General features: G+C 44.5%; 1 protein-coding gene across 1 annotated transcript; it reads left to right on the top strand.

Annotated features, from left to right (window-relative positions):
• The first annotated feature begins 1,555 nt into the window (after positions 1–1,555).
• Positions 1,556–20,868, top strand: LOC123110927 (exocyst complex component 5). Its single transcript, XM_044531571.1, has 24 exons — positions 1,556–1,771; positions 1,846–2,043; positions 2,157–2,231; positions 4,991–5,092; positions 5,218–5,268; positions 5,348–5,453; positions 6,092–6,205; positions 6,292–6,383; positions 7,058–7,226; positions 7,496–7,572; positions 7,656–7,754; positions 7,851–7,941; positions 11,758–11,843; positions 11,915–12,091; positions 12,403–12,456; positions 12,545–12,673; positions 12,787–12,879; positions 12,952–13,098; positions 17,275–17,372; positions 17,451–17,535; positions 19,421–19,479; positions 20,143–20,241; positions 20,328–20,411; positions 20,504–20,868. Exons 1-24 carry the CDS (start codon positions 1,709–1,711, stop codon positions 20,574–20,576), a joined length of 2,421 nt encoding a protein of 806 aa, XP_044387506.1. The 5' UTR covers positions 1,556–1,708; the 3' UTR covers positions 20,577–20,868.
• Positions 20,869–21,245: the final 377 nt, after the last annotated feature.

The following is a 21,245-nucleotide window of genomic DNA, read 5'->3' as shown; positions in this document are numbered from 1 at the left end:
GGGGAGACTATCATTTGAAGCACAAGAGCAAGGAGTTCATCATCAACGCACCATTTGTTACTTCTTGGAGAGTGGTGTCTCCTAGATTGGCTAGGTGTCACTTGGGAGCCTCCGACAAGATTGTGGAGTTGAACCAAGGAGTTTGTAAGGGCAAGGAGATCGCCTACTTCGTGAAGATCTACCGCTAGTGAGGCAAGTCCTTCATGGGCGACGACCATGGTGGGCTAGACAAGGTTGCTTCTTCGTGGACCCTTCGTGGGTGGAGCCATCCGTGGACTCGCGCAACCGTTACCCTTCGTGGGTTGAAGTCTCTATCAACGTGGATGTACGATAGCACCACCTATCGGAACCACGACAAAAACATCCGTGTCTCCAATTGCGTTTGAATCCTCCAAAATCCTTCACTTTACATTCTTGCAAGTTGCATGCTTTACTTTCCGCTGCTCATATACTCTTTGCATGCTTGCTTGTTATGTATTCTGAATGTTAAACTTGTGCCTAAACTCCACTTAAACATAAAGAAGTTGAAAACTACAACTTTGATACTTAGTGTCTAATCACACCCCCTCTAGACACCTCTTCTCAAGGTCATACAGTGCTTCCTGCTAACCTTTATGCCTGAGATCTTTCCTCTCTCCTCCGCATTTGCTAAAAGGGCCGTCAGGCCCTTCGTACATAACAAGAACAAATAGGGGGTCCACCTGCCTTAGCCCTCCAGTGGGTTTGAAACTACCAGTCTCCTCTGCATTAAACCGAACCCTATACTCCACAGAGGACACACATTGCATAACCAAATTCATCCAGTTTTCCTTGAAATCCAGCTTCAACAAAATTGCTCTTAAGAAAGGTCATTCCACTCGGTCATAAGCTTTGTGCATGTCCAACTTGATAGCACACAACCCCTCCCTCCCTGTTCTTTTCTTTTTAATTTTGTGGAAACACTCATATGCTACTAAAATATTATTTACGATTAGTCTTCCGGGAACAAAAGCACTCTGAGCTGGGCTGATAATGTTTGACATAATTAATTTCAAACGCGTTGCAATTATTTTTAAAATAACCTTGTACACCACATTGCATAAACTAATAGGTCTAAACTGAGTGACCTTTTCTGAAGAGTTACCTTTGGGATCATGACAATTGCAGTATCATTCCATCCCGCGGGTATCGACCTTCCAGGTGTGCCTTCGTTGCGAACCAACCTGTGGTTGGATGGTTAGAGGGGTTGTGGTATCCCCAACCCATCAGGGTTCAAATCCTGGTGCTCGCATTTATTCCTGAATTTATTTCAGGATTTCCAGCGATGCGCATTCAGTGGGAGGAGACGTTCCCGTCGACGACGAGGCGCCTACGGAGACTTCATAAATCTCAACACGATATGCCGGCTCGATTTTTCGGAGGGGCTCATAGGGGTAGGGTGTGCGTGTGTGCGTTCATAGGGATAAGTGTATGCGTGTGTATATGAGCGCTTGTGTATGTTAAAAGAAAAATGTGTGCCTTTGTTGAATAGAAAACCCCAAGTTCGCCTTTCAAAAAAAAAAAACCCAAGTTCGACGAAGAAAAAAAAAAGATGCGCCTGGCCTGAGCCGTTGTCGTTTCCTTCTCGTCCGGCCCGCCCGAACCCAGTCAGCTCACCCCATTTTCCAGATCATACACAAGAGCCGCTGCCCATCCTCCTCCCCTAGATCTCTCCGGCCGGCAGGCAGCCATGCCGTCGCCGAATGACCCGCCCGCGGCGTTGCCCCTCACCCTCGACCTCGAGGACTTCAAGGTACTCCCCCTTATTCGATTCGTTCTGTATCTCCCCTCCTTCCGTCCAGACCTAAGCGCTGCGTGGTTTTGCAGGGGGATTTTTCCTTCGACGCGCTCTTCGGGAGCCTGGTGGATGAGCTTCTGCCGGAGTTCCACGGGGACGATGCGGCAGGGGTACCCCCCCCGCCGCCGCCCCTGCTCGGGGCCGCGCCACCCGTTTTCCCTGCCGTCGACGAGCTTCTCGGGCTCTTCAAGCATTCCTGCAAGGAGCTCGTCGACCTGCGTCGTCAGGTCGGTTGCCGCCGGTCCTGGTGGTAGCAGCCTGCGTGATTGGGTGTGTGGGTGGTTGTCCGGTGATGGTATATGCTGATGCTGGTGTTTCTTTTTCTTCCTTTTGTGGATAGATTGATAAGAGGCTCCAAAATCTGAAGAAAGAGGTGGCTACACAGGATGCCAAGCATCGCAAGACACTCGGGGAGGTTAGTTAGCATGCTTGCAAGTTTTCTACGTGTTGACTATATTGTTAATGTTAGTATATTATAGAAAGATAAATGAATGAGACCATAATGGAAAAACAATACAGATGAGAAACCAGACGAGCCATATATAAAGATTGGAAGTACAACTAACTCTGATACGGTGAAAACATAATGCAAAGTCTTACCATTTGGAATATTATCTTTAGGTGTTCCTTGTTTCCTCTGGTTGTGCTATTCACTGGGATGAAAGTGCCACTCTAGGCTCGTAGTTAATTAGTTATATATGCCATCAATTACACATAATGATCAAGTTGGGGGAATCTTTTGTTACCTATATAGGTTAACTTTGTTCTTTTGTTTTCATCGCCGTATGATACATGTCAACGTATGACGACGAGTAGGTTCCCAGTTTTAAGATCTTCACCCAGTCGAATCTATTCAACTGTCTGTTAGATGTCTAGGACTTTATATATTATAATTTTTTCTTACTGTGTTTCTACCCCTCTTGTCCTGTTGGACCTGTTCAGTTGCTAAGAAGGGACATTTTCCTTTAGTAATACAGTTATACCCAGGCAAAGTTTAGTAGGCCATTCTGTAGAGAACCTAATGAATAATTGCTGAAAAGGGCAGTCCCTGATGCGAGAATCCAAAGAGACATAACTACAGCAGAAAAAAGTGCAAGGCATGCATTTGATGAGCTTCTATAGAAGAATGACTGTCGTGTTTAATATTTATGGTGACTCCTATGCTTCCATCAAATTGTAGTTATGAAGGAAATTTCTAACTAGGGAAATACGCAGAAGAGATTTGTATCCTATTCACACATTTTTCTATTTGCATTTGGTTATCAGCATCTTAGGGTCTATCATTCTGTCAAATGCATCTCTGGAATGGGGATGCTGTTCGATTTTAGAAACCCAGCTGCATGTTTCGATACTTTACCATTTTAATGTGATCTGACTAGGCTTTTGTCAGTTAGGATCCTGGCAAATAGGATCATGTTGTCCCTTGAGAAATACTTTTTTGTAAGGTTCCCTATGAATTACTTTGTGCAATAATCTCCTTTCGAACCCTTCAGTACAAAGTGCCCAGTTGGAACAATTTTTTCTGGATTGACCATAGATGCTGTTCAGTAAAAATAAAACACCTTAGCTGAACCCTTTAGCATAAAGTGTCCAGTCGGAACAAAATCTTTGGACTCTATGTTTATAAAGCGGTAAAGCGAAGCGAGGCGCTTGGGGGGCGCCTCACTGCTTAAGCGATAAAGCGTAAAGCGAGGCGACGCTTTAGACAGACTCTGAACCTGATGGGCAGTATAATAGAGCACCATTTAGTGAGACATATATATGTTGATTCTAATCCACCAGTGAGCCCATATATTCTGATCCATCCACTAAGCAGTAAGCAACTAGCCAATTGCTATAAGAGAGGCAGTAGCACCTAACAGCAGAGGAGTTGTGCATAGCATAACACACAACAGAGCAGAAAAGGCTGGTGCAGATCTGAGGAAGCTGCTGCCAGAGGAGAGAGGAAAGAGCTGAAAGCCTGGATATTTGCACGCTCTGGTTTTGGTTCTCTCTCTTTCTTTCCCCTCCTGTAACTGTTTCAAATGTGAGCCCAGCCCTGTTTCCCTGCCAGGAATCTCTGTACCCTGCCTGGCAAGTCTAAGGCGTCCTCTCTGCCTTAAAGCGCCAATCAGGACGCCTAAGCAGGCGCTTCAGACGCTTTAGTGTCTAAGGCGGACGCCTTAGACACATGTCTAAAGCGAGTTGGACGCTTTGAGCCTGGAGGGCGCTCTAACGCTTAAGCGTCGCTTAAGCGACGCTTTAGGGACGCTTTACAAACAGAGGAATTGGACTGTCCTTAGCTGAACACATTAGCCGCCCACATTCTGCTTGGGCAATCAGTGTTATAGTTCAACACCGGAACATTGTTTATAAGGCGTCCCGCATTCGGCGCTTAGGCGGCAAGGCGCCCTGACAGCGCCTTGAAATTATGCCTGCTTTAGGCACTTAGGCGTCGGGGCGTTGGTGCTCGCCTTAGGGCGACTTAGCACCTTATAAACAATGCACCGGAGAGTCTGGCAGAAAAAAAAAAGAACCACAAGAATCCATGTATTTGGTTTCCAAGTTGCAACTGATCACTTCTGTTTCCAGACTTTGAGAAAAATTGCTCTTTTGAGAAATTGTAAAGCTTAAATCTGGAATTAATTTAAATTTTTTGTGGGTTCTTACATCGATATGGAATCATCAGTATGATTACACACCAGTAATGTTCTGTAGTGAAGCAATCAAAGTAATTAGTGAAAATATTTTATATTTTAGCTTAATCATTGAGTGAACGCGAAGTTTGATGACTTCATTTTTTTTAGAAAAATGAGATATTCCAATTGTAACCAGATATTGCTGACATCTTTCAACAGAAAACAAGTTTTGACTATGTGTCTTGAATAAAAAAGTACATGAAGATGGTTATTTTGTGCAAAACTTTTATGAATTACTGCCAAGTGTTGCCAGTCTTTACTATGGCAGTCTGTTAGATGCACTTTCTATGCATGTCCAAGATCAATATGCAACTTTGTTCAATGTTGTTGTCTCATCAAATTTAAAAGAAGAGCTGGCTGTTTGATTTCTTGTCCCCTTAACTTTATGAAATATAAATTATACCTATGCCATGGAATATTACTCTAATATTTGCAAGTTTTGCTGAACTAGTGGTTCTGGTTCATTTTATATGTTCACTGTTTTATTGTTCTCCAGCTTGAGAAAGGTGTGGACGGTTTATTTGATAGCTTTGCTAGGTTGGATTCTCGAATCTCCAGTGTCGGGCAAACTGCTGCCAAAATTGGTGACCATCTACAGGTGATCATATATTATGCAGTATCTTTCTGTTATTATGTATATCCATTGACCGTAACTTTACTCTTTGGTTTGTTTTTCTGTTGCTCTCTCCAATCCTAACGTTAAAAATACTTTTCATCTCTCAGAGTGCAGAATCTCAGAGGGAAACTGCCAGTCAGACGATTGATCTCATCAAGGTATCATAATCTAGTTTGAGGCAAATGTTGTTCTGTTTACTGGTATTGATTTCATTAATTGAAATATGCTTCTTTTTAGTATTTGATGGAATTCAACAGCACACCTGGGGACCTTATGGAACTTTCTCCTTTATTTTCCGATGACAGTCGTGTTGCTGAGGCTGCTTCAATTGCACAGAAATTGCGTAAGCTCTCATAACTTGGTTCCTTTCTTTCTAATATCAAGTGAACTACGTACAATTTTTTGTTGCACTTCACATTGTTTCGTTCATCTAGTAGCGATGTCATGTTTTTGTTGTTATGAATAGAGCTTGTTGTATTGTACAGCCCAAATGGCAACTATAACTATACAGTAGGACACTTGGGCTGCAGGTCAATTTACTAGACCTAGACCAATAGGAAACATACAATAAAAACCTAGATCATGGGAACTGTAATACACTCTTATAGTATGTTCCATATCTTATCTGTACTACGCATTTATTTGCTTGATTCGTTTTTCGTGCACAGACACCTTGGAAAGTTGACATATAGTGTGGAGCTGAATTTTCAATTTGTTCCTAGCACTTGTACATGCTTACCCTTATACTGCTCGGATCAACAATGGTCAACTACCAAAATTACTTCAGTTGCCATGAAAATATCCTCTTCTTTTCTGGTGGGCATCATTTTTATGTAGACTTCAGATAGTAGTTTTTCTGTTATTTAGCAAGAGCGTCGGTTAGAAATAAATGCAAAACTATGTTGAGCTTCAGATAGTAGTTTTTCTGTTTATCTTTTGAGGTCTCTCGGCACTCATGTTTATCCTAATAAAATATCGTAGGATCGTTTGCTGAGGAGGATGTTGGAAGGCATGGTGTCACGTCGGCAGTAGGTTCTGCTAATGCAAGCCGTGGTTTGGAGGTTGCAGTTGCAAATCTTCAAGAATATTGCAATGGTCTGTTTTCTTCCCATAAGTTCCCTTGGCACTTCCCTTAGCTATTATTTTTTGCATCTACTTATGAATTTTTATCTTATGTTTAGAACTGGAGAATAGATTATTATCTCGGTTTGATACTGCATCACAGAGACGAGAGTTGTCTACAATGGCAGAATGTGCAAAAATTTTGTCGCAGGTTTGTACTCGATGCAAGGGACATGGTACTGTTTTTCATGCTCAGTTTGGCTGATTCAAAGAACTCCTTTTTAGACCATTGTGATAGTGTCCACATGTAGCACCAGTCAAGGTTAAGATAAGGACCACTGTTTTGAATTCTTGATTTGATATTTCTGCTAAGTGTATGACTATGGGGAGCACCTCTGCACCTTTTTGGCCTGTTCAGCGTTGCTTTGATATGCCCTAATGCTTACTGAGCTTGATGAGCTCAGGCACCTGATTATTAGATATGCCCTAAAGGTGTCTTGATAAAAGTATCTATAAGCCTCTGCAAACATACCAGCATGCGAGCATCTGCAAACATATCAGTTTGTGAGTATCTGTAAGACTGCAAACATGTCAGCCAAATAAGTAGACCCCCCACCGACTTTGAAGCTTTAACTTCTTTAGTTCTTTCTGGATAGTAGCTTAAGCTTATTGAGTTATTAAGCCTGAAAATAAGCTGGTTGTTTGGCCCCTGGTTATGGTTTCTCCCGATGATTCCATAGGTATACAATACCACCCCTGCTCCTAAATATAAGACGTTTTTGCTGTTCAAATTGAACTGCAAAAACGTCCTATATTTAAGAACAGAGGAAGTATTATTTAAGTTTACTCGATTTAACATACTTTATCATGCTACATTGAATGCAGTTCAATCGGGGAACCAGTGCCATGCAACACTATGTTGCAACACGACCAATGTTCATTGATGTGGAAATTATGAATACTGATATTCAAGTTGTTCTTGGTGACGATGGTCCCCAAGCTGACTCCAGTAGTATAGCAGAGGGTCTCTCTATCTTGTACAAGGAAATTGCTGGTATGTACAAATTGTATTTTGACAGTTATTGTTTCTAAGTTGTAGAAGGGGAGCCTTGGCGCAGTGGTAAAAGCTGCTGCCTTGTGACCCTGGCTCAAGTCCTGGAAACAGCCTCTTACAGAAATGTTGGGAAAGGCTGCGTACAATAGACCCAAAGTGGTCGGACCCTGTGCAAGCGGGAGCTACATGCACCGGGCTGCCCTTTATTGTTTCTAAGTTGTACTTGGACGATAATTTATGGTAATCTGATTGTCCTATTGCTGCTTCAGATACTGTGAGAAAAGAGGCAACTACAATAATGGCTGTCTTTCCTTCTCCGAATGAGGTCATGTCAATTCTTGTGCAGGTATGTTTTGCAAAGCAGTCCTCTCTGTGACCAACATTGCTTAGCTTATTCATAAAGCAAAAGACTAATGTACTCCGTTTCAGCGAGTGTTAGAACAAAGGGTCACAGCAATTCTTGATAAACTTTTGATAAGGCCTTCTCTTGCTAGCTTGCCTGCAATAGAAGAAGGTGGCCTTCTACATGTAAGCACTCTGTACACTATCTACTTCCAAATTGTATTTTTTTTGACATAATTCACTGAAGCATGAGATCTTGTTTTCGTCGAATTGTAATGGCAGTATCTGAGAGTTCTGTCAGTAGCATATGACAAGACAAAAGAACTTGCCAAAGAGTTGCAGTCTATCGGCTGTGGGGATTTGGATATTGAAGGTACATTGTATTGCAATCTCTTAGTTGTTTCCTACTCCCTCCGATCCAAAATAAGTGTCGCAGTTTTGAACTAAGGTTAGTTCAACCTTAGTTCAAAACTGCGACACTTATTATGGATTGGAGGGAGTACTATATATTCATCTTGAGCAATTTGCTGTTCCTTTGCTTGCGAAAGAAATATTGACCCATGATCCTTGATTACATCTATTTTAGATCAAGTTCCATTTAATATATTGGGTCTAAAGCAGGGTTTGGGAACTGGCAAGTAACTGCCCAGTTTTCGTGAAACTACTGGGCACATACTTATTTTTGGAGCCTGGTTCACCGTTAATACCCCCAAATGCAAAACATAGCTATCAAAATAGCTATATGCTAGTTTCTACTGCATGTTCTAACATTATTACTGAAACTTTTTTGAAACAACAACAACAAAGCCTTTCAGTCTCAAACAAGTTGGGTTAGGCTAGAGTCGAAACCCATCAGATATGGAAACCAATTCATGGTTCTTCTGTAGCATTGACCCCAAATATCGAAAGGCGTCCTTCTGAGGTACGACCTGCCCATCAAGGCTAACTTCCTCCTCGTCGTGCTTAGTAGTACTGAAACCGCATCTCATGTACTCAGTTTCAGTGAAAAGCCTAAAACCTTTCGATTCTAAAGTCTGTCTCCACAGCTCTAACTTTATGTTAACCCCGTTCGACTATCGTCGACTAGCACCACATCATCCGCAAAGAGCATACACCATGGGATATCTCCTTGTATATCCCTTGTGACCTCACCCATCACCAAAGCAAAAGATAAGGGCTAAAATCTGACCCTTGGTGCGGTCTTATTTCAATAGGAAAGTCATTAGTGTCACCACCACTTGTTCGAACACTTGTCACAACATTCTCGTACATGTCCTTGATGAGGGTAATGTACTTTGTTGGGACTTTGTGTTTATCCAAGGCCCACCACATGATATTTTGCGGTATTTTATCGTAGGCCTTCTCCAAGTCAATGAACACCATAAGCAAGTCCTTTTGCTCACTGTATCCCTCCATAAGTTGTCGTACCAAGAAAATGGCTTCCATGGTCGACCTCCCAGGCATGAAACCAAACTGATTTTTTGCCACACTTGTCATTCTTCTTAAGTGGTGCTCAGTGACTCTCCCATAGCTTCATTGTATGGCTCATCAGCTTAATTCTAGGTAATTAATACAACTTCAAACACCCCCCTTGTCCTTGAGGATTGGTACTAATATAGTCCGCCTCCATTCTTCGGGCATCTTGTTTGACCGAAAAATGAGGTTGAAAAAGCTTAATTAGCCATGCCATCGCTGTGTCTCCAAGGCATCTCCACACCTCAATGGGGATACAATCAGGGCCCATTCCTTGCCTCCTTTCATGCTATTTAAAGCCTCACTGACCCCAGGCTCCTGGATTCGTCGTGCAAAACATGTCTTCGTATCATCAAAGGAGTTGTCCAGCTCAATGGTAGAGCTCTCATTCTCTCCATTGAATAACTTGTCAAATTACTATCGCCATCTATGCTTGATCTCCTCCTTAACCAGAAGCCGATCTACTCCGTCTTTGATGCACTTGACTTGGTTGACATCCCTCGCCTTCCTCACTCGGATCTTGGCCATCTTATAGATGTCCCTTTCGTCTTCCTTCGTGCTTAATCATGGGTAGAGGTCCTGACTCCTTGCGGGGCATACACGCTGATAACATTGAGAACCAAGTCCCCAACGACCAGCTTGGATAATCCACCCCCTTGCCTCTTGACGTCTACCACTCCATACTTGAGGCTCTTGTTGATCAAGGTGCCTACTTCATTTCTGTTTGTAGTTGTCCCTGTATACCGCAACTTGAAGCCGGTGTCCTCTATCTCCTTAGCCGTCTGTCCCCTCCATTTGGCTTCTTGGACGCATAGGATATCAACGCCCCTCCTCACCGCTGCATCCACCAACTCCCATAACTTACCCGTCGTGGACCCTACGTCCAGCTACCGATGCAGATCCTACTAGGCTCGATTAGCTTCCTTAACCTTCGCACTCGTCGAGTCAAATGCGAAGAGCCTAGCTCATTTTTTACTACACTTGGACGTCAATGTAGCGCTCCTCTAAGGATGCGATGTCAATGTAGCGCGCCACTAAGGATGCGACGACCTGATCCTTGACCACATATCACTGTATCCAGATTGAGATACGGGCGTGCCACCAAGGGGGTGATGGCCTGGCCCTTGCCTATTTAACACCACACTCGGGTTCCGATATGGCGCGTTGCTAAGAGGATTACGCCCCGACGATGTACTTCTGGGTTTCATCTCCATAAGAACGGCTGAGTTTTGACGTTAGCTCGCCAAGCTTATCACAACCCTCCTCCTTTACCTGGGTTTGGGACCAGCTACGTTGAGACAACATAGTCGGAGACTCGGAGTTATGGTTTCAGAGAAATGGTTTCTATCCAGAAAGCCCAAGGTTTTGGTGAAATTTCTGACAACAAAAATGCTAGCAGTAGACTATTCGCAAAATCTTGGCCTGGACAATGGTAAATATGTTGGATAGTACATACCTTTAGTATTGCTTGGATATTTGATTTAATTAATTTCCGCATGCAGTATCATTAATATCTACTATATTCCTGAATGAACTTGTCTTTTGGTGTGGTCTGTTGTGGCGCCCTAAATAAATATACCAAGTTAAAACATGCCAATTTCTTAGGCTAGCAAACTGTTCTTTCTATCAATGCACCCAGAGATAAGTTTTGTGTTTTCTCAAGAGAGAAAACCCTTCATATGCAATCACAACCAAACACCCAAGACAACGACTCATGGTTATAGACGAGTATAACAAAGGACGCAACCAACACAATCACCGGCCTTAACACCACCCATCCACACCACGCCTTTACACTGCCGATGTGTTTAGGCATTGGCCACCTAGACTCCTGAGCCATGCCGCCCGCCATGAGCCCATGACAAACGGTAGGTAATCCTCGGCAAGGCGTCGACCATGTCACCCTAGGTTGCAGTTTCAACATGGCGCTGGCGCCCTGGAATGTATGTGCGCCGAAGCCATGAGCCAACGATGGTATCCACAATATTCAGTGAGCCTCCAAACGGTGGTCCCCATGGGCGCAGCAGCAAGCTTGCCTTGCCGATTCCCTGGCTGGTGTCAAATTTGCAACAACCACGTCAAGACACAGCAGCGGACCGCCAGGATCGCCTGCAGCCATGGAGGCGGGCAAACCTTGCCGACCCACCGGCCACCGCACCGCTGACAGAGGACACCACTCATGTGTCCAGAGTGTGCCTGGAGGAACTGCTTATGCTTTTGAAGAAGTTCGCTCGCGGCCAGTTTAGTGGTGGAACGCTGAATCTGCGGCATGCCATTGGCGTGGCCCAGGTGCTACTCACGAGTGTGGTCAACCGGCGGCTTTCCGCCTGGAAGGGCAGGAGCTGCCGTAGCTCGGTGGCTGCCCGCAGCAAGGTGGCGAGGAGCCACCCTGCCACCACCGCCACGCCACACCAACTGCGCCTGCGACAACCATCACGGGGAGCAGGGGCAGTGTGAGGACGAGGAGAGGACTCATGGGAGAGCGCAGGAGAAGCCCTGCTGCCGTCACCAGCAGTGGCGACGGTCGCAATGAGAGGGAAGGAGGAGCGGTGCCTACGTGTTGGCCCGTGAGCCGCCTGGGAGACAGAAGTTTTTTTCTCCTCCTACCCGCATACTTTAATTGAAGGTTCTCTGTAGTCAGAACCATTCTCTTACATCTGAAGCGCACTTGCAGATATGTGTAGTACCATCATGATTATGTCCATATTTCTTGTAGGTCTCACTGAGTCTATATATGTTTCCCACAAAGACGAGTACACGGAATTCGAGCATGCATCACTCAGACAGCTATATCAATCAAAGGTTATAATTTTGCTTTTATAGATTGTATTATTTTGGAATATTGTAGTTGGTCACATTGATGTACTTGGCAGATGGCTGAATTAAGAGCCGAGGCCAAGCAACAATCTGAATCGACTGGGTCAATTGGCCGTGCAAAAGGAGCATCCTTGAATACCTCACCCCAGCAGCTGATATCAGTTACTGTAGTGACTGAATTTGTTCGTTGGAATGAGGAAGCAATATCGAGATGCACACTGTTGTTTTCTCAGGTGAAACTAATTTTCCTTGTACTAATTATTAATATGTTGCTTGGTAAATAATTTCTGTGTTTGCATTAAACTTTTGAAAATTGATATCCAAAATAGTTTCAAGAATAATACAACCTATAAAAGCAAAAGAATAAACATGTTATTTTAAGCCACAAGGCCCTGGCCTGTTATTGGCAAGGTCATGTTTCTCCTATAATCTGGAGGTTAAGTTCATAGTTGTTCAACTGTGTTCTTTTATTACGTAAAGAGACCAATGTATTGTTTTCTGTTTGAACCTACTCTACTTTTCTCACAGCTATAATCTTTTGCAGCCTACTACTGTTGCAGCTAATGTCAGATCCATATTTGCGTGTTTGCTTGATCAAGTAAGTAAAGAACCATGGGCCAGTAATAACATATGACAGTCTTTAAAGTATGATGCTAGTCTAATGACAACGTTGTTTTGTTATATAGGTCAGCCAATATCTAACTGTTGGGCTTGACGGTGCTAGAGAGAGTTTGAACGAGGCTGCAGCTATGAGGGATAGATATGTTATCGGGACAAGTGTTAGTAGAAGGGTTGCCGCGGCTGCTGCTTCTGCTGTATGCCTTCTTTTCTGTTCCTTAATCTACTTCTAGTTTTTGGCCACGAGGCACATCTGGTCATGGACATTATCCGTGGATGAAGGAGTTAGCTAGATTTGAACTATTTGCAGGCAGAAGCGGCGGCTGCTGCTGGTGAGAGTAGCTTTAGATCCTTCATGATCGCTGTGCAGCGTTGTGCCAGTAGTGTAGCTTATCTTCAGCAGGTAATTTGGCTAAACATGCAACCTAGATTGCTAGGCGATGAACCATGCTGATTTTATCCTTCTCCTGTGTAGTACTTCTCAAATACTATATCACGTCTCCTGCTGCCCGTCGATGGTGCCCATCCATCTGCTTGTGAAGATATGGGATCGGCAGTGTCTGTTGTGGAGGCTGCTGCTCATATAGGACTGTTACAATGCATTGATACAGTCATGTGTGAGGTTTGCACCTTCTCTTTTCCCTTTTCATGTCCAAACAAATTTATGGTGCCATGGAAATTATAAGTACTGTAAATAAACTATGGAATAACAAGAAGGTACTGCAAACAAATAATGAGGAAAACTTGCGTACTGTTATTTATGAGTTGATTAAACTATTGAATCAACAGACTAATGAACAATGGGTGATATTATTTCAAATTGATCCCATGCATGTATCGTAGTTTGGTGTGAGAACTTGCTTGTGTATGGTTCTGAGGAGTAATGGCAGGGGGCTCACCTTGATCAGTGTCATGCCATGCCACCGCAAAGGCTTCCCGTGTACCGGATTTCGGACATGCGGACTGGTCTGCGGACACTTTAGGGACTCGGTTGGATGGCAAAAGTGGTCCGGACACTGTGGTCCGGACATACAGGAGGTTTGAGGGTCCGCTTTGGAGATGTCGTTATACCTTGAGCAACCGTCTCTTCCACCGTAGCTTCAACAGAATCTGTAATCTGTTCTTCCACTTGTTCATATCATCATATGGCATAAAATTTGCATTCTCTCCTGCTGCATAATTCACTTGATCTTGATGAGCGGTCTGTGCCGAAACGTTGCCACTTTCACGAGTACTTGGATTAGAACTAGTACCACATTTACGGCATTAAATTGTCACTCAAATCACTACATTGCGTATTACAAGCTATTCTAAAATGCTACTAAAATTCAGAAAATATACCTCTCCCTTTGTATTTGCTAACCCCTTTCCCTTCCTTTCCATTTTCTAAATGCTAGTCTGCTAGTGGCACCGTGTGCCACTGGTTTCTGGTGGGTGGTGGCGGAGCGCTGAGAGGCCGAGCTGCCGAGCTCCACCCTACAGCCGGGCGGTGGCAAGTAGCCAGGTGGTGGTGAGTGGCCCAGTAGTGGCGGCAGCGCAGTGCACCAGTCGGCGGGCGCTGCCTCACTGGGGCAGTAGAACTGCGACTCAGGGTGGGCGACTGCATCGATTACTAAGTCTCTGGATGAGTTCTCTGGCGACGCTGAGGTAGGCGACACTAAGAATCGGCGAGGGGAGGGGAGCAGGTGAGCGGTGGCTTGCACACGTCGGGCGGGTGTCGTGCATCGCGTGCACTGAACGAGCGGTAATGAGGGGAGGGGAGCGATGACGTGTACTGGTCGAACGGCGAGCGGAGGGGAGTGGCGGCTTGCACTAGTCGTTGTCGAGTGATTTAGGTCTTGCTCTCTCGCCGCCAGACTCTTACTCATGGGGATGATGCAAAGAGACGTGGTCACGTGGGGGTTTGTGGGCCAAAATAGCCAGCTTATTATATGGTTGTATTTTTTTTCTTCAATTCTGGGTGGCAGCCAGACTCTTACTCATGGGGATGATGCAAAGTGACGTGGTCACGTGGGGGTTTGTGGGCCAAAATAGCCAGAATATTATATGGTAGTATTTTTCTTTCTGAAAATTCTGGGTGGGCCATGGCCCACCCTCCATACCCTCCACACCCTCTAGGTCTGCCAATGGTGGATGAAACAGGCGGTGGAGCTGGTTGACTGGTTTTCCAAGGAAGTGGAAGAAATGCGCCACTAATCAAGTTCATGGCGCCTAGGACCAGTCCCACCAGAAGGCCTGTGCGTCGATCCTGAACACAATGGAAACATGAAGAGAGGTGCCATCTGCTGCCTGAACACGGAGAGGAGTATCAGGAGAACTAGGAGGACAGGTGGAGTCCGTTGTTATGTGAAAAGAAGCACCAGAATCTGGAACCCATGGAGCTGATATACTTGTAGGTGGTGGTGGTGTGAGGAAGACCTGTGTGCAGAGGCAAACATACAACGAACCAACGCAACCATCTCTTGCTCAGTGGGGAAGATATGTTGAGGGCCTGACTGAGAAGAGCCAGTGGAGCTCTGCTGACCTCTCTTCATGTTTCCCTGACCCCGTTTATCATTGTAGCAGTTCCGAGAAGTGTGTCCTGGTTTATGACAGTACCCACAGAAGAGACCGTAAGGAGTGCCAGCTCAGGTAAAGCCTCCAAAAGCAGTGGTCAATGTCTGCTGAACTCTCTTCAAATTTAGGATGAAGGCGTCGTAGAGACAGATCATCTCTGTCTGAGCTCGCTGCAGCTTACAGCGATGACAAGTGTGACAGACATCAACACCCTGAGAGTCAAGCTGACGTCACGCTGTAGACATCAGGCGAAAGAAGTCACCCATGGTAGCATTCATCTGCTGCCGCGACTGAATCTCCCTGAGAATGGCACGGAGCATTGCCTCGTTGTGAGGCTCACATTGTTGCTGAAGACAAGCCCACATCAGCTAGTAAGTAGCAAGGGACACAATGTGCATCGAAAGAACATCATCATGCTAGTAACAGCAGTGGCCTTCGTCTGAGCATTATCAAGCAGCCAGGTTCGTCTGGTAGGTCTCCAACGCTGAAAGACAAGGATGTTCTCCTGGACGACATCATCGACATCCGGCTAGATGACATGCTCAGCTGGTGGCAAAGTGGGTCAAGGCGGACAGGGGCGGTCGACCATAAGAAAGGCCGAAGCCGCTGGCCAGCCATGTGAACTTGCATTTGCAGCCAATACTCTGGGAAGTTATTGCCATTGAAGATGGCCAGTGGTCGCGGAATTGTAATCATGCCTGTACGGGAGGCACCATGGAGCCAAGAAGGCTGGGGGGCAGCACTTGGTGCTGCTGGTTTGGGATCTGCAGGACGTGCTGTTGTCAGGGAAGCAGAGAATAGAGGTAGTCAAGAGAGGAGAGGTGCCAGCTGAGGTGCCGTCATCCGCTGTGGCAGCAACCTTGGTGTTGTCCAGCACGAGGCCGCCGAGGCGACCGCCAGGAGCAGCCAGCTCGAGGACGATGGATGGCTGCTGGGGTGTCAAGCACAGTGGCTGCCGGGCAGCATATCTGCTGCATTGTAGAAGCAAGGGCCGCACACCCTGCAGTGTGCAGCAGGTGGTGACGAGATTTCCCTTGGGTGCACTGGCGGCTTGATGTGGAGCCACGAGGCGACGATTGGAGGGTCCAGGGAGCGATCAGTGGAGAGGAGGGTGAGTCAAGAAGCCACGGTGGCACATCTTTGGTGGGCCGATGGAGGCTGGGCAGTGCTGTAACCCTAGTCCTGACCTTGCTCTGATACCCAACGCAACCAAAAGTTCAAACTGATGGAAAGAGCTAGGCAATCCACATATACACTTAAACACCCCTCACGTGTGACGCGGGAAGTCAACACATCAATAGACTCAGAGTATGGCTCAAGAGGCCTATAAGTGGACATATTATAAATTATGAAAGCTAGGACTTGAACTCAAGACCTTAGACTCTGATACCGTGTTAAGCTTCATGCAATAGCCAACACAACCAAAAGTCCGAACTGATGGAAAGAACTGATGGAAAGGGCTAGGCAATCCACATATACACTTCAGTACATACGAAAATAGAACCCTAGAAAGGAGAAACTACACAGCTAACAGTTACACTTGACAATAATTATCAATACCATGGGCAAATAACGAACGAAAGGAAACTAATGCTCATGGTACAGTTAATAATGTTTTTTGAATTGATCGTGTACCCTATTTTTATTAACTCGAGCATGGCTCAGAGGTGCGAGATTTGAGCGCTCACCCTAGATTGGTCATCTATGCCTCCAACCAAAGCTAAAGAGGGCTACATGTAAATGAGTGAGCTCTTGAAAACTCCGTTTATTTCTTGATTTATGATGAAATTAGACCTAGCTGGCATATGCAGAACGAAAACAAGTACTCCCTCCGTTCCGAAATAAACCATGACAAGTATTTCGGAACGGAGGGAGTACTTTATTTCTTCTTTAAGTGATTGCAATATAATGAAATAATTACATTTTCTTTAAGGGATTGATGTCCAATGCTACCTTAATCTTTATGTTTAACTTTCTTCTAAAAAATATCACTTTTTTGTTGATTTGGTTTGCCAAGAGTAGGGCCGACTGTGCTGCAGCATGTATGCTACAGTACTTGCACCAGTAACATAATCTGTCAAACTGTATTCATGTTGGAAGCTATGAGTTGATACGGTGAATTGATGAATATAATCCCCAATTGCCTTGATAGTTGAATGATTTATATAATTGACTGGTGTCACAGGGTATTTTTCAGCAATTTTTAGTTCATAAGCATAATGCCTTTTGCTTTGCTTCCCAGGTTGAAAGATTGTTATCTTCAGAACAGAAAGCAACAGATTATCGGTCACCAGATGATGGAGCTGCACCAGATCATCGGCCAACAAATGCTTGCATAAGGTGCTCATTTGTATATTTGTGCTTCGCATGGTCCAAGATAACTAAATTAACTAACGTATCATTGTTGGTTTATGCCAGAATTGTAGCCTACCTTTCTCGTGTTCTCGAGGTTGCATTCAGCGCCTTGGAAGGTCTAAACAAACAGTCCTTTTTGACTGAATTGGTATGTCACTAAATGATAATCCTTCAATCTCAAGCAATTGGTTTTCTTTTGTTTACGAATATGCAAATTCACAAGGTCATGCAGAACTAATATACTACAGATTCAAGAAATAAGGATAGGACATGTTTTTGCATATTGCATCGTGATGCATGCACATGGTTTTAAGGTGGGAATGCGAAACGATGTGATGCCTTAGGGTGTGTTTGGCTTTTAGCCCAACCTTGCCTTGCCAAAATTTTGGTGAAAGTTTGCTAGCCCATTATCTGCCAACATTGGAAAGAAAATTGAACTAGTGTGGAAAAAATAGTATTGGCTTGCCAAAAAATCAGCTATGCTCAAAACAAATACCCAAGTTTTTGGACCAAAATATTGCACTTTTGGGCACAATTAAAGCATGCCCTTAGAATCCTAGGAGCAGAGCAGTTAGCAGGGTGAGGGGCAATTTAATGATGAATCATGAGGGAAGAACCAGTGAGTGCAAGCGGAGCGAATCCCAAACAGCAAAAGAGCAGGACAAAGCAGGAAATATCATGCACCAAACAGCAAATAAGGAGCATCACCGAGCGCACACAAAAAAAGCAGTGCACAGTGCTGGACCTCTGAGCGCTTGGCGCGCCGTGGTCTGCAGCACGCACCCTGTTGCATCTTCTGTGATCAGACTATGGAGACGATGGCTCATCTCCTCACAGGCTGCTCCTTCTCGCGCATGGTGCGGCATGAGGTGCTTTCCTGGATCTGATTGACGGCTCGGCCTCCCTAGGCAGGGGATGTCTTCGTGGACTGGTGGCAGGCTGCTTGCCTCTCGGTCCAGACCTTGGTCCGAAAGGGCACGTCCTAGCCATCCTGCTGGTTGCTTGGTGCATCTGGAAGCACCGCAATGCGATCACCTTTTGACAGTGCACAACTCAGCCTATCCAGCCTCCTTGACACGATTAGGACGGAAGCCAGAGCATTGGGCGACTGCGGGCGCGAGCGGCCTAGCTGCGTTGCTCCCGGCTGCTGATACGTCTGGCATTTAGTGGCATTGTGTTGTGACATTGGGTGCTCGTCTGTGAGCTTGCACAAACTCTTCTTCTATCAATGAATCGAAACACAAGGCTTTTGCGTTTTCTCAAAAAAAAAATAAAATCAGTGCAGAGCAGAAACACAACACTAAACACACCACACAGCACAAGGCAACAAAACGACCCGGAGGCTCAGATCCAGTCTAGGATTTGAGTGCTCATGGTGGCTTTGATTTGAGAGGGATTCATGGGGGCTCAGATTGATTTGAGATCTGGCAGCGGTAAGCTCGAGGTCACCATGGGAGGACCTTGATGGCTGGCGGCAGCAGCAGGATCTTGACTTCCTCTTCTCCTATTGTGTCACCTCTGCTCCAGGAGCAGCCACATTAATAATGCGGCGGTGAATGTGTGGCGGTAGTTACGCTGCCGCCATATGATATACTGCTAAGTGAGGGCAAGACATTATCATCTTAGGTCTTAGTTCGCCTTAACACTGAAGCGACGCCTTGAAAACCATGTGCATATTCAGTACTCCCTAGCATAACTATGCTAGATGTGTCTTTGAATCTGTTGTATGTATTGAATCAAAATTCGGGTAAAGGGCATCTAGATGTTGACATAACATGTTTCACTCTGCAATTTCTGCGCTAGTCATCATATCAAAATTTATGATAGCAACTGGATGTTTAAGTTTTTATTACAAGCAAACACATGTAAGTGCCTGAGACATCTCGTGCAAGCACTATACTGTGATCTAATATACTGAGTAAACACATGTAACAGTGCTCCAATATTGATAATGTTCATCTGTTTGTAATTCTTTACTCAATGTTATATTGGCATGGTAAATATGTACCATAAATAACTGAGCTGTGCCTTAGGGAAACCGCTTGCACAAGGGTCTGCTTAATCATTGGCAAAAGTTCACATTTAGTCCGAGGTACTCTTCTATCATCATATGAATTATCTTTACCTTTTGATCTTTTTATTCATATGACTCTTATGTTTAGTACTGCATTTTGTAACATCAGGAAGGCTTGTGCCCTATCAGGAACAACAACAACAAATTTCGCAGCACCATCCTCGCAAAAAAAAAACATAACACTATGCGATGTCAAAACTTGGGTCAAACTACACATTAGGAGAATTTATGCCTCCCCACCCCTCCAAATTTAATGAAGTCTGACAAGGTGGACGATGTGTGGGTGGCATAACCATACTTGTCTGTATTGCTAGATCCCATCAATTAGGATCTGTAGTATCCGTTTTAGGGTGATTTTGCCATCAAATACAAAATTTACTCTGCAAAGGATAATGATACAACTTTAGCGGTTATACAGCTGAGTATGTAAACTTATGCCAAGTAATATTAGCTTGAACAAATTCATGCTAAATCACTAGTCAATTACCTATATTTGTGTGGATGAAGTTGACACCCTATAGTCCGAGATAGCTATGCCTTAACATCCTTATATATGGTCTAACATATTGTTGTTCACTGCATATGGACTATTGGCCAATTGCCCGGTCAGCCCAGGTTGGTGTCTAAAAGGTTGTCTTTCTTGGCTGAGCTGATTGTACAGAGCAATGTTTGTTTTTGCAGTGGTGGGCTACGGTTGAAACGTGACATTACTGAGTATGGGGAGTTTGTCCGTAGCTTCAATGCCCCTTCCATAGACGAGAAGTTTGAACTGCTTGGAATGTAAGTGTGTTTTTCTATAGTTCTTTTTCCCCTGATGTTTTGTCTGAATTTTGTCCTTGACGTTTCTTTGCATTATGTGCTTGCAGCATGGCTAATGTCTTTATTGTTGCTCCGGAAAGTCTAGCTTCCTTGTTTGAAGGAACCCCCAGCATCCGGAAGGATGCTTTACGGTAGGGACCTGACTCCCTGCATATATAGTGAGACGTCTCTTTTATACCACTGTTTGATAAACTTGCGGCTAAAGTTGGGATCTGAATTACAGGTTCATTCAACTCCGGGATGACTACAAGACAGCAAAAATTGCTTCGATGCTTAACAGTATAATGTCTGAATAAAATTTACTTGAAGGTTGATGTTTGTCAAGTGGTGGAACGCTATGAAATGCTGCAGGGTCATCCCAATCGATTTTGACCATCAGTGTAGCCTGTATAATTGAGCTTCAGTATTATGTTAATTCTTTTGGTTCCCTTTGTTTATCTGTTTCTAACTTGTTCTGCCTTGCTGAATCTTAGTTTTACATGTGCGGGTCCATGAAACCTGACCCTTGTAGCAAACTGGATAGACAAGCATTATTTTTGTCTAGTAATAGCATTATGTTTGCGAAATGCCTATGTTAGTTTTACCTCAGACTGGTCATAGTCGGTGGTCAAGCATAATTGGGTATCCTAACATTGTTGGTAGCCTTTATTTTACTAGCAAACATGCCCGTGCGTTGCAACGGGAGAAAAAGATGTCCTTGCATCGTCCTGCAAAAGAATGCAACACATAAGTGTGTTTATAATGTACTCCCTCCATCCCAAAATAAATGTCTCAAGCTTAGTACAACTTTATACTAGAGTTAGTACAAAGTTGAGACACTTATTTTGAGACAGAGGGAGTAGCAAACATGGTTGCCATGAATCAGGTGAGAATGCGGCTCTACGATTGTACCGGAATGTATGAGAGCAGAATTCCAGTCGAGATGCTGAAAGCGTGTCACAAAGACATCCACAATTGTCTATGAT

Source organism: Triticum aestivum, chromosome 5B, assembly GCF_018294505.1.
Source record: "Triticum aestivum cultivar Chinese Spring chromosome 5B, IWGSC CS RefSeq v2.1, whole genome shotgun sequence".
NCBI classification, from domain to species: domain Eukaryota; kingdom Viridiplantae; phylum Streptophyta; class Magnoliopsida; order Poales; family Poaceae; genus Triticum; species Triticum aestivum.
The sequence above is the reverse complement of the archived record's forward strand: the minus strand, read 5'-3'. Positions and strand labels throughout refer to the sequence as shown.

Excerpts from the sequence above, each read along its gene's own strand:
- LOC123110927 (XM_044531571.1), top strand. The coding sequence starts at position 1,709 with ATGCCGTCGCCGAATGACCCGCCCGCGGCGTTGCCCCTCACCCTCGAC. Across the intron at positions 5,269-5,347 it reads AGACGATTGATCTCATCAAG|TATTTGATGGAATTCAACAG; the intron begins GTATCATAATCT and ends GCTTCTTTTTAG. Across the intron at positions 20,412-20,503 it reads ATCCGGAAGGATGCTTTACG|GTTCATTCAACTCCGGGATG; the intron begins GTAGGGACCTGA and ends TCTGAATTACAG.